This window comes from Cyrtonyx montezumae, unplaced genomic scaffold (genome assembly GCF_038088225.1).
Source record: "Cyrtonyx montezumae isolate F1298 unplaced genomic scaffold, pur_monq_1.0 scaffold_11, whole genome shotgun sequence".
Taxonomy (NCBI): domain Eukaryota; kingdom Metazoa; phylum Chordata; class Aves; order Galliformes; family Odontophoridae; genus Cyrtonyx; species Cyrtonyx montezumae.
The window spans coordinates 15086959-15100750 of record NW_027071837.1 but is presented as its reverse complement, the minus strand read 5'-3'; the positions used below and the strand labels follow the sequence as shown (position 1 = coordinate 15100750).

The following is a 13792-nucleotide window of genomic DNA, read 5'->3' as shown; positions in this document are numbered from 1 at the left end:
TGCAAATTTAATTTAGCCACAGCTCAGTCACTTAGCACTTGTTACACTGGTTTATTGGAGGGGAAAAAGAGCCCCCTCAATGCTGATTTTGTTGGGGGATGCTATGAAAGCGCAACACAATGAAGATATAAACTTAACATTAAACACAAGGGAGCATGTTTCTTGAATATTTAAGCTCAAGGCATTGCACTGAAAGTACAACCTAATTGCATCAAAGTATTTGTGAAGAAATTTTGCCCATTATCAGTCTGGGTAGAACCCTTGGAAGGAGACTATATTGGGTTTCCAGTTCCCATGAGTATCTCCAACATGAAGACAATCGTTGGAAGTGAACCTAGAAAGAGACTTCTGTACTTAACAAGAATTTAAAGAATAAATCAAACAATGCTGTTCTTATTTAAATTGTACTTCAATCTTTCCAATGTCAGTTCCCAGCCTCAATTCTCTACCTGGAAATGGAACGTTAATTAGGTAACACCTTTAAACAGTCTGGGCAATAACTCAGTGAAACAACTGATACAATCACAAATCACTGTACCTTTGATTTACAGGCTTCTAGCATTATTTACTGTCAGCATTGTGACTCGTGCGCACAACAGAAACCCACTGTAGAAGGGACAAGCTTTTATCACCTACTCTAGCTATGCTCCAAGATATAAGAGGATCATAATCCTTTCCAGATTTCATATCTGCAGCCCAAAGCCCCTTAGGATATTTCTTTCTTGCCCATGTAGAAAGGTTCTAGATCACATCATTTACTTGTGGCCCAAACTACACAACAAAGAGGATCCAAACCCCTGACAACAATAACATGGAGATGTCATACCTGAAGACATATCTCAAGTTGTTCTTCATCTGCTTGAAGATGAAAACAAACCATACAATTCAAAAACAAAAAACAGTTGTCCCTGCTGTAAAAGCTACATAAACTGACAAGATGCTTCAGTCTGCTGGGACCAAAGAGTCTCGATGCCTAGAGAAAGCCTGTCGCATTCCCTTAAGGAAAGCAATTCACCAACTGCAGCGTACCCACAGAAAAGTCTTTGAACCATTTAGTGGGTCATTTTCCAGATTAAGTACCCTTACTGGTGGCCAACTACTCTGTATCACTCCTAATCTGACAGTTTTTAATCACAATACATCAAATATGTCACAAGCAAGGATTATTGATGAAATTATTGAGTCAACAGAAAAGGAATATATTTGTCAAGGTGTTGGGTTTTTTTCCTTCCTTTGGTGAAATGCAATACACTACATCACTGCTGATAATTTATGGAGTTAGTCAACTTACTTCATGATATACTTGGCTCGGTCTATGGTTTGAGCTTTAACTTTCACAAGAAGTGGATGACTATTGTATGTTTCATTCTTCCACTGTCCATAAAGACGGTACCTTGAAAGATGATCAAAGGAAAATTACTCCTTATACTGACAGTTTAAGATAGATGACTTCCAAAGAACGGAACCAAATGACTCTACTCACCGATACTGGTATGGAAAAGTTTTGAACATTCCCCATAATTCTTCAGACATGCATGCATTGCAGTCCATCAGAGACAGAGAAGGAAGCAGAACCTGGTCGGTAATACTCAACACGCAGCTAAACAGTATCTCCTGAGATAGAGACAAAAAACTCAAGGTAACTAGCAGACAGACAAAAAGCAACATGAATTGCACATCTTACCCAACTTGTTTTTGTATTTGACTACAAGATCAACTTCCTAAATGAGAAAAAACAAACCAAAAAATACTGAAAGAACTTCAAAAATGCCCCATCAAATCTTTTATTAGCTGACTCGTGAACCATATACATTGCCAAGTTTACGTGACGTAACTGAGCAACGTAGCTATTTTCAGTGCATTATCTTCATATTCTAAAATAATTCATAAAAAGATACACTAGACTTCTATGAAGTGCAACAGCAAAAAATTGATTTACTTTAATTGTATTAAAGGTATTCCTTGTCCTTACACCTACTTCCAAAATTATGGATTTAAATCTGAAAGCGTTGCACACATTCTCAAGATGCAGAGTACCAGCTTCCTTGTTCTCAATTTTATTTTTTTAAACATTTCTGTTTCCCACTGAGTATACTAGAATAACCACAGGGGACAAAATAAGTTTCTTATTATTATTATAATTACTCTCAGCTTAATCCCATAGAGTCATTATCTTAGCACTAAGGGAACATGTTCAGAATAGCATAATCTTTAATATCACGACCCAAACCATAGCATCCAAACACTAGAAAATTATCTCTGTCAGTACATAATTCACACTTCCACGTATGAGCAGGTTCTCGTGCCTCCAGATGAGATTTCTTTGCAACAAATGACACAGCCATGGAAATAACAGTTCCACGAGTCACAACCACTTGCCAGTTACAGACTCTATTCTCTTCCAAGCAGCAGTTCCCTTCCAGTCAGGGAAAACCAATGACTTTACACTCTATTTGGCAGTTTGTTAGGAGTGTCATTTCACCCCTAGGACAACTTCCTGCAGGCTGTGGACAGACTCAGCCTACCACTGACTCCTGACCCACATCGTTATCTTTCTAACCCAGAGAAACTTTCTCTGATGTCAGAAAGAGTGAGATAAACAGTATCTACAGAAGAGCAGTGACCTGCAGGCTGCAAGCTCATAGTAACTATGGCTTACTCTAGATCTCCAATGATACTAATAATTAAACTGGGATAATTGAGTTCAATTTTATTAGTGCTTTTAGTAACATTTCAGAAAATTTCCCTCCTCTATGTCATGATTTAGTGTAGTTACAAGAAACAGAAGTAAAAAGAACTTGCTGAATGAAAACTACACAGACTTAAAGCAGAAAATTTGCTTGTTCATCTGAAGAACAAAACAACAGACCTTTCATTAAGTTAGATATCAACTGCACACCTAGGTTTTGCTGAGGCCAGACTTGAATTGGTCAGCGAAGAGAAGTTACCCTTTGTATTATGAGTAGCCTTCCTGCATCTAATTTTCTCCCATTTTCTATGCTTTTTCCACAGTAAATTATTTAAGATACAAGACATCATCATTAGAGGGGTTCCACCTGATTCAGAGTCACTAAGTAGTAGAAAGCACTATGCTAGAAGAACAAAATTAAATTTGAGGAATCCAGGGAAGGGGAGGTGGGAAACACCAACACCACAGTAATGCACAACTGTGACTGGCTCAAACTTCCCCGAAAAGAAAGACAAGACTATAAAGACTTTTTGGCAAAGAATCAAATGGTACAGAGAAAGAAAGGCTGCACAGTTATTAGCCTCAAACTCTCTTAACAACTCCTTCCTCTAAAATAAGCTCTCTCCTCAAAAGAGGACGTTAAAATTGACAACATGAGTTCACCTCCACAAATAAAAATAGACTGCTATTTCACTGATCTAAAATACATAATAAAAGCAGCGTGTGGGAGGGATGAGATTATGAGAACATTTAGAACTCTGACAAGAAATACATAGCATTTCTAGCAGGGCTAGTTCTTATGTTCATTTCTGGATTGAAAATCTTCAGAAACTCACTCACCATTTTCTCTTTTTCTTCTTGCTTGCTTCCATCAGACTGAAACTACAAGAAGAAAAATGAAGTTAATTTTAGAATAATTAACCTAATGGTTAACAGCTTCAGGACAATGCTTTCTCAGCACAAGCATACACCTAGAGGGTCACACGCCTAGCAAATGTTTAATTTTCCAGATCTGTTAGCATTGAAGTAGTTGCAGGCCTAGTGGGTGGAAGGGCATCTACACAGCTACACAAATCCTCTCCAACTTTCATTAGCACCATCTGCTGCAATGTATGCTCCCAGTTCTGCACACTGCAGTGCTTTCATCTGTTCATATACGGCCATTTCCTCCTCCAGCCAAGTCTTAATATCTACCTTCGCCATCTCTGAACCACGTAGAAGATGCATGTAAGCTTCATGCATAAATGTCTTGGATTCACTATGTTCACGCATGCAGCATTTGCAACCCCCAATAAAGTTTCAAAATACAACAGTCCACAGGATTTTTTAAAACAGTTGTTTTGGAAAAAAAACAATACAGGGCCAAATGAAACCTGCTGACATTTTAGAAAATACCATCAGGCTTATAATATTACTCCATGAATTTAAGATTAACTCATCACTGGTGAGTACAAAAATGATTACTGAATTACAAAAATTAAAAAACTCACAAAATCCTGACTCACCTCTAATCAAATGACACACTTGCACTCGGCCTTCTACCTTCTTTGAAAGATTTTTATCTAGTTAAATTAATCACTAAAATTATGTTTTCCCATAATTTCAGTATGAAATACCATAAAATATTATTAAATCACATATTTAGAAGCACCCAAAGAATCCAAAAGTCTGATGAGGGAAGGAGTTTGGGGTTTTTTTTCTGCATCTCCAATTGCTTTTAAAGCAATGCAGAGTAGATTAGTGTACTCTCAGCAGTATACATGTTGCTCATGAAATTTTTCTGATACAAGGCATCCCAGTCTCCATCAAAACCTTGAAAAAGTGACTTCCTACAATCCAAAATCAGCAGCTGGAACTTTACAAGAGCAGAAGTAGTAATAAAAAAAATAAAAAAAGAAGTTAGGGTTTCATAAGGAAATTTGCTGTGTTTTGTTATACTTGTTCTCACTCAAACATATGCATTATCTAGAAATACCTCTTGTGGTCAGTTATGGAAAAGAAAACACCCAAACCTCCATCTGGTGAGTAATTCAGTAACTACACCGTCTTACGCTGTAGCATAAATTTAAAAGTTTCTGCATAGTGATTCTGCATGCTTACATGGAAAAAAGAGGTAATAACTGAAGTAATGAAGAAACCTACATCTGTATTATATATGCATATATATATACACACACACAGAAACATATGTATATGTGCACATAAACATACACTTGATTTTCTTACTGGAGTGAAAAGTAAATTTTTGACTTCTACCTAAAGAAACAGGACTTCCAATTCAATTATCAATAGGCATAGATTCATTTCCCCATCTTTCTCTCACAACAATTCCCCTTCAAGATTTTAGCCTTTAATTATGAAACTGCTTCCTTCTCTTTTTGTTCCACTTGCCATAAAAAAGCTTATTAAGCTAACACATCAGTAAGAGCAAAATCATTTCCAAGCTACTCTTGAGCATGAAAGCTGCAATGCAATGTTAGTAGTCAAACTTTAAACTACTGTATGGGTTAACTTACAGCCAAATCACCTCATCATAAATACATCTACCACGCGTTAAACTGTTTAACATGCTGTAGGCAATAGTGCACTAAAACTTTCCTTATGTTACCTTAACCACTCTGTCACTGATGAATTTCTTCGTAGTTCCAGCCTAAAGCAAATAGCTAAGAGTTGCTCATCCTTGTCATAAATACATTATACTACCATTTTTATATTACTTATTAAGAAAGAACATGTATGTATTTATAAACATGAACCAAACTGCAACAAAGTAATCTCCATCGTAATGTGCACTCGCACAAAGAAACAAGGGCTTTCTCACAAATCTTTGGTACTTAATCACAAAGTAGTCCTGATCGTCTGCTGACAGAAGTAAAACAAATTATTCACTTGAAAGAATGATTTCCATATTAACTGCATTTTCAGTGCAATACAAGGCATCTTTCAAATATCAACACCAGTAGTTACCACTACATATCTCTAGTTATAAAACCACTATGCTTAAGCTATTAAGAGATGTTCGTTTACGTTCACTGACAGTTCAATTGATCAAGAATTAAAATAAGGTCTTCCAAATTCTTTTTCATTTTTTTAATATACATAGTAAGACTCAAGCACCTTCTGACATGAGAGGCGTGAGCCCACTTCCCAGGTTCAATAAGCTGTTTTTTGTCTTACCAACCTCTTTCATAAATGCTTTTCCAATGCGCACCACTTTTGCGAATAAAATGGGATCATGGGAGAGATGAGGACCAAGGTAGCATAGCATGTTGAACACTTCCTTTCTCAAATCTTCAAAACTGTCTGCCTGTTTCGGTGCTCTCTTGTTTGGCAAAGGAGAAATTGGTGACCCTTTAGCCCCTTTTGGTACACCAACCCTGAAAATGAGACACATCATTTCACATGAAGCAGAAATGAAAATTTTAAGAAAAAAACCTAAGAACACGACAATACAGCTAGGCTTATTAGTGAAGTTATGCTCGTAAGTTCTATGTAGCATTGCACTATGTAGTAGAAACTACTGTTTCAGTTACTTTCCTCTTTACCTGCGGTACAAAGGTTCAATCGTCACGTGTACAAGCTGGCAAAGGGCAATTGCAATAGACTTATGTGAAGTAGCATAAAACAGAGGCATCTGATCCATAATACTTTGTGCGTGCTGCCAGTCACCGATTTTTAATAAAGCTTCCAATAAACCAAGCTTCTGGTTATCCGGAGGCTGCAAGACAATAAATGATTAGTGTAAGTGTATTCATCAAATCTAACACTTTTCTTTAAGCATTAGCCAGCTGTAACCTACAAAAAGAAATCCAGGAAGAAAACATGCATACACATACAAAATATGAGCTCAGAAAACAAAATTCAGCTAGAAGTTTACACAGTAAGGACACTTGGCCAAAAGTAATAAAATTATTCCACATAGAAACTAACAGCTTCTTCTATAAAGTTAAAAATGAAATAAAATGCGTCTGGTCACACGCAGCTTACTTCCCTCCACCATGTTTTAAGAACAAAACAAGCATCTAAGAACTATTGGCATGACACGTTCTAGATCTAAAAAAAAACCCATTAATTTCTCTCAACTTTTTCCCATAGAATTTCTCCTACAAAATGAGATTTGAAAGTCAAACTTCTCTCTCCCTGAATTTGCTTGTATCCCCAGTTTCACATCAGCTCTTAGTCCAGCTCTAAGGCTACAGACAGTAGACTTCCCACTTTGCAATATAGAGAGAATAGCAATACACAGTTAAAATGGAGTCTTCAAGCAGATTTGCATGGGCAAAAGTTTGCTAGACTGTTATTAGATGACTAAAGAAGTGAAGGAATGTAGCTAAGTGCTGCACGTTTGACATTACTCTGAGCCTAAGCTAGCATTACACAGAGTGACAGAAGATTCCAAAGTCTAGGCCAAATCATTTAAGCACGTTAAGGCCCTCCAAAAAATAATTTATTTTAAATCAAATAGCCAAGAAAAACTGGCGACAATAAAAACTGCAAGCTAAATGCTTCTGCACTTCTATAGTGTGGATGGACTTCTTGTTCATTTTAAAACTACTTTGTAGCACTTGCAACTCTATTTTCCTGACAATTGTGGAATAAGCAAACAGCCTCGTATACAACAAGAGGAAATTCCCAGAGTGAAAAGATACACAACTCCTCTCAATATCCACGTTGAAATAACAGCAATGAAATCTCAGGTTTTCTTCATTCAAAATATACACATGCACATCAGAGCAAGATCAGTCTCTGAAATATCAGTTCCCCTGATGCCAAGGATTGTATTTTTAAGTCACCCTGCAGTATGCTAACAGAAGGGTACACTGATCTTTTACTGACATTTTTGAAAACTTCAGCAGCTGAAAGTAAGCTTGAAACCCACTTCCAGCATCAAGGATTTCTTAAAAATCACACTGCTTAAAAACAATCTGTAACTATTTAATTGGTATAAACATTCCAGTTAGATACCAATGATCAGATTGCACTGTAGTGTGATATTTCATTTCCAAAGTAGTCACTGCTTTCACATACACACTGCTGACTGCATACATCCTCAACTAAGCATGCTCTTCTGAAATATGCCCTCCAACAGCAAAAGCACATGACAAAGAAGAGGGTCAATTTGGATGTGCTGTCAGGTCTTGTCATACTGCTGAGGTGGGAACTCAATTTTTTTTTTTTAAACTCCTTATTCACCTGTTCTCAGAGTAGCATTTTGATATATGTTAAATGCATCTCAAAAGGCAAGAGAAGATGATGCACTTCCCAATACTAAACTATACTTATTAAGAGTCAATTATGATACAATAACACGTTCTACTCACAAGAAATAGCACTTGATGGCTTTAAATGATATTAAGTTAGAAATTGATGAACATTTTCCCCCCCTTACCCACGTATGTATTTCACTGTACCTTATCCAAAGCTGTCAAGTTAAAACTGCACACTGAATTAAAAGCACTCAAATTGAAACTGCTGACAGCTATCACATGTAGTCCCTCTATAAACTGCTATGAATGGCATAGCTCATAGCATGGGAAATAATTAACATAGAAAGAAGCCTCACAAGAAACAGAACACACTGCATAGCAGTGTGCAAGGAATCACAAACTGTTTAAATACAGCTCTACATTTTCCCTACCACACATGCTGTCCCCTTTCCAGTACAACTGTGTAATGCAAATAGTTAGCCATTGATCTTTTTTGTGTATTTTATTTAAATAAGATATTTGAGTAGCACTGAAAACACTGAAATGAAGAGGGAAAAAAAGTCCCTTGAGAACTTCTTTTTTAAACTACAGCTTCAATACATTTAAGTTATAACACCTAGGGCAGCATGAACAAGACATGACACAGTAGTACCTTAAATATAAAGTGTACAATTACACCAAGATAGATCTTATTGAAAGCAAAGAGGACAGTTTCGACTTAAAACGCACAACTAAAACTTACTTCTCTGTGCAATGCAGAATAATTATATCAGCATTCTTAAGTCTGGTAATTCCTTACTTATTCTTGGCTGAAGGAAAGATTACAATCTGTGTCTGAATTTTTAAGGCTTTGAATAGGATTATATAGTCACAAGACCAAGAAAATACAGCTGCTGAAAGACTAAAGTATACGAATGCTAGGACATTCTTAGGGGAGTTGATGCAACAAAGGGGGAAACTTAATTAGTTAGCCAAGGAACCAAGAACCTTAAACCTAGAGACTAAATCCCAAAGAATGCATGTTTGCACATCTACCATAATGGAAGTGGGATCAAGTGGGATCAGTACATAGAGAAAGCCTTCCGAGAAATATAGATGCTTGGATATCTTCTTTTTTCCCCAAAACAAATATAAAAATATCTTCATAGTCAATGACTACACTCAGTTTACAGTTGTTTTCTTGAAAACTAAATTCACACACGCACTAACCTTTTCAGTTTTCTCCTCCTCCTTCTCTTTTTCCTTCTCCTTCTCCTCTGTCTTCTCAGAGGATAAGACCACCATGGTAAGTTTTCTCACAATTTGCTTAGCTTCCACTATCTCTCGCTTGTGTTCTTCAATGATGGCATTATCCCCTGGAAGAAGCTAAGAAAAAAGAACAAACATTATTCATTTTCAGAAATATGTGAACTATTCCTTCCTGATGTTATCAGCTGAGCACCAGGCAGAACTTGTGGCACTTCCTGACACTAATCACAAATTTAACTCTTGGAAAATTATTCTCCTTGTTACCATAGACCAACAGAAAGTACAGTGTTTAGAAACTTCTGAAATCATGGACAGATTAAGAATACACTCTTCACCCCCCCCCAACCCTTACCATCACCAGTTCACCATTCAGTAATAGATAATACTGTTAACAACCAAGCACATGACTGATAATCACATTAATCAAATTAAATGCCTCAAAACAAAAGGAATGCTCAAAAGCATCATACATTTTCCATTAATCACGTAAATAAAATTGTATTTCACTGCTAAGAAAAAAGACAGGTAACCTGAATATGTACAATTCATCAGTCCTACATTTTAAAGAAAACCACTTAATGTTTTACAGTATCTCCTATTTACCAGCAATTTGAGTTGAAATGTAACATCTGCTCCTTAAAAAGGTGTTACATTAAGAAATCTCTGATACAGTAAAGCCTGAGAATAACCCTGTACTTGACTGAGTGAGGAAGATAATCCTACATGTCAGAATGAAAAGTTCAAGTTGTGAGAGAGAAGAAAAGAACTCTGCTCCTGACAGGGACAAACTTTATTCAAGTTTCATTCCAAAAATCATGCTCAAAATTTTAACTGCAAATAAACAATTGTAACTTACTGGGGAGTCAGAACCTCCGACAAAGTACTCTTCTGCTGTTTGTAAACATGGGAATTTCTTTTTTTTTTTTTTTTTTAAACTGTTCCCTCTTCTTACAAATTCATAGAAGAAGACTATCATCAACATCAAAGAAAAGGTGCAAGAACTTTTCCATTTCTTACAAGTTTGAGGGAAGAAAGAATCCCACTTGGAAAAGTAAGAAGTTTAAAACACAGCCTACTAAAGTTCACCAAGAAATACCTTGTGAGGAGAGCCAAGGAGTAAATCATATATATAGTAGATATTGAATCCAAAATATATGATGTCTGTATGCGAGCAAAAAGCCATTCTTACAGGACTGGGGCATGGGGGAACAGGGACATTAGCACGAAGCATAAGCCCAACAACTGTTGTACAGAAGGTGCACAATATATGCTACTTAAAACTAAACAGCTATGTCAGTTAATTTCAAGGAGCTCCCCTAAGAAGTGAAATTAAGCCTGCCTGAAGAAGAGAGGGAGAAAAAGGTACGTCAAATGTGCAGTCAAAGGTAAGACATGCAGACAGGCAGAGAACTCTGCAATGGAAGTAGACTGCAAATGAGACTCAGCATGAGGTCAACATGACTAAAGGCAAGCAGTACAAATAAAAGGAGGGGGCAGTCCAGCTGTGAGACTGTCACAAAACACACACATACCTATTCAGATCAGAGCAAAGACTGCACAGGTTCTTAGTTCTCAATCTAAGCATTTACCTTGCAACTTCATTAACACTTCTTAATATACTAAAATTAACATCATGCATTCCTCCCTCCACACTGATTATCTGAGATACCACTCCCACTCCTGCTCCACCTGACATAGTTTTAGCAAAATAAATAAATAAATCACTGAGAAACAGTCAGATTGCTACTGGTGATATTAACTGTCACACAAATTAACAGCACAACTACATCCCAGAATTTCCACAGCTTTAATTAGAGCTCACTTCCTTGATTTCAATGGAACATTTAAGGCACACGGATATTCTTAAATTAAATCTGGTGCACAATGGAAAAATATTTTGGTAACTAACATTCTGTTTACCATCTGTCTAATTATTATGCAGGTTGGATGGAGTGTTAGACATGAGAATAAATCTCTCAGATTAAATCAGAGCATGCAACTTCATTTTGCTCTTACAAGAATTCTGAATTGTTAGCCTCCATGTGAAATTACAGACCTATCTAAGAGCTTTTTTAAAGCTAGTATTAAAATAAAAGCAGTTGATCATTCTATCACTTTTTTCAAAAATCAACCTCAGAAAAGTATGACACTCAAAGGGTCTAGCTCTTAGTGGAAATTACTCAGGGCATTTAAAGCCTACTTCCTACCACTTAACTCATCTTCTGCACAGGCAGGAGGTAAATCTAGAAGACTGTACACAAGTAACTCAAAGAAAGCATATCAGTTTTCAGTCAGTGCTTGACTGAATATGTGCCATTAAAGTGCTGGGAAATATAAAAGACATTAATGTACACACAGGTATCAGAAGGCATGTCACAAGGCGTAAGCTTTAAGAACAGGATAAAATATCTTTTCTTTTTTCATGTCTGTCTTTTCTTCACTTACATGAACATAAAGATCTTCCAAATCTATGAGATTATGTTGCAACAGCACAGCAGCAACTCTGTATAGGGAGGATGGTGTCTCACCACTTGGATCCTAAAGACAAAAAAGTCATGAAAAAAGTGAAACAAAAAGTGAAACTACTTAAAGCTCAGAGGTATGTTAGCACAGTTCTCCTTGCTAGCTTCTGCTCTGAAGACATTTCTATCTTACTAGAATTAACTGCAGAAGTTTTCAGAAACAACAAGATTCAACTATATTCACACCTTATGGTGTTTGTAGGCAATTTCTCACGTTAAAAATACTTGACTACTCTCTGAAACAGTGGTCAGGTATTGGAACAGGCTGCCCTGGGAAGTGATAGTCACTGTCCTTGGAGGTGATCAAGAACAGCACACATATGGCACCTAGGGACATGGTCTAGTGAGCATGGTGGTGGTGGACTGACGGTTGTACTAGATGATCAGAGGTCTTTTCCAACCTCACTGATGTATGACTTTCTCAAATATCATCCACAATTCCCTTGCAAACATGTTCCTTGCTCCAAACAATAAGCTTTTTTTTCTCCATAAGCTTTTTATTTTATGAACAGTGCTTCTATACCTATGTAAGTTAAAATGAAAGGTGGCATTATCAAGATTATTGATCATTTTACAAGACTGCCAGATGAAAACATTCTGCTCTAAAATGCATCAGAGAATTCCACTCAATTCATGAAATTGTTGCTTTTAAAACAGGAAATTTTACAACAGATTTCAATATTTTTTTTTAATTACAGCAAAAATCTGTTATCACGGACTGAAGATTAACACTGAGTACAATCAATCACCAGAAACAGTACTTAAGAATGCAAACACATTACCTGATAAAATTTGAATTTGAATCCAAGAATATGGCATAGAGTTTGAGGTTCACACATATACATGTAAGACTCTATCAGTGGTACAAAGAAATCATCATACTCAGGCCTGCATTCATAGACTTCTAGGATAATATCCAAAACTCTGTTAGGATCAAGGTTAAAACATCCTAGGGGAAAAGAACACAACAGAAAAGTTTACTATTGCTATTTCTCATTTATATTCTGTTACTAACCCACAAATGCTTTTGTTTCTTCAAGTTAAATCCAGCCTAAATTTAAACGGAAAAGAACGAACTACAGCAAAATAATCCAGATTACCTTCAACTACAGTGACTGTGTTGACTTAGGTGTAAGACTGGATTAGGCAAAGATAGTCAGTAGGACTTCCAATTCAAATTACACAAAAACTATGCAATATCATTTTAGGGCCAACATTTTAAGTAATAAATACAAAGCAAATATCACTAATCCCACTGTGCTATCAGATGGCACAGCCTTCTTCCTTTCTTCCTTTTCCCTTGTGTTGGGGCATGTTCCTGCAGCTGCACAGATGATTATTTATTATATACATTATTTCACATTCCAAAAAAGTGGTAGCTGGATTGCAGCTAGATCCTGACCCAACCAGTTGTGTTGTCACAGCAATTCAGTATTACTGCCAGCATAAGGGAGAACAGTTCACTTATTTGAAGGGGTTAGGAACAAGAGCAAGGACATAGGTTTTTTTCTCATTGTCATCTATCTGCATTTCACCAGAACTCCAGGAGAGACACCACAAAATAAGTACTATTATTTTGAGCAAAACTATCTATATTTCAACAATTTCCATCTTTGTTCCATGAGAAAATGTTATCCAGGAGCATCCACTATGCAGACATCTAATAAAACAGTTTTTCTTTCCCCAAAAGCTATTTCCACTGTATTAGGACCTAGCACACTAGGAAAAAAATTTTATAGGAAGTCCATCTGCGATATCTGAAATTCCAGAAGACAAAAATAAACAGAGAGCCAGCTTCTCTAGCACTCTTCCAAAACAAGTAGTATTACTATGGGAATTTGGCAGTCTTGATCAAAATTCTGTGAAAGATTGCTGATTATAAAATACTAGCACAGCTTTTGGACCACGACTGCAATGTCACTATATAAAACAAGCAACGATGCAAACATCAATACATTATATAAAGTAAGCCTAAAATATAGAGAATTATAGGCATTTCCTGTTTGAAATATATTTCACACCTCATGGTGCTACTATTACCACAAATCAAGTAAGAACTATAAGCAGTGGGGGGGAAATAACCACAAACTGAATTACACAAAGGAATAACATTTGTCCATTCATAA

At 36.5% G+C, this 13792-nt stretch overlaps 1 protein-coding gene across 4 annotated transcripts in view; it reads right to left on the bottom strand.

The window, feature by feature from the left end:
- THOC2 (THO complex subunit 2) overlaps positions 1–13792 on the bottom strand; it is a 49372-nt gene that overhangs the window by 22805 nt on the left and 12775 nt on the right. For 3 of the 4 annotated variants that reach the window (XR_010621807.1, XM_065729688.1, XM_065729689.1), the window contains exons 8-16: positions 12449–12615; positions 11590–11682; positions 9106–9261; positions 6235–6407; positions 5871–6066; positions 5298–5339; positions 3530–3571; positions 1484–1614; positions 1292–1393 (exon numbers count right to left, since the gene is read on the bottom strand). Coding sequence is in view for 3 of the 4 variants with exons in the window: in XM_065729688.1 (XP_065585760.1) it covers positions 1292–1393; positions 1484–1614; positions 3530–3571; positions 5298–5339; positions 5871–6066; positions 6235–6407; positions 9106–9261; positions 11590–11682; positions 12449–12615 (1102 nt within the window). In the remaining variant the exon portion in view is untranslated. The remainder of the gene's footprint in view (positions 1–1291; positions 1394–1483; positions 1615–3529; positions 3572–5297; positions 5340–5870; positions 6067–6234; positions 6408–9105; positions 9262–11589; positions 11683–12448; positions 12616–13792) is intronic. The other variant, XM_065729690.1, reaches the window with a different exon arrangement.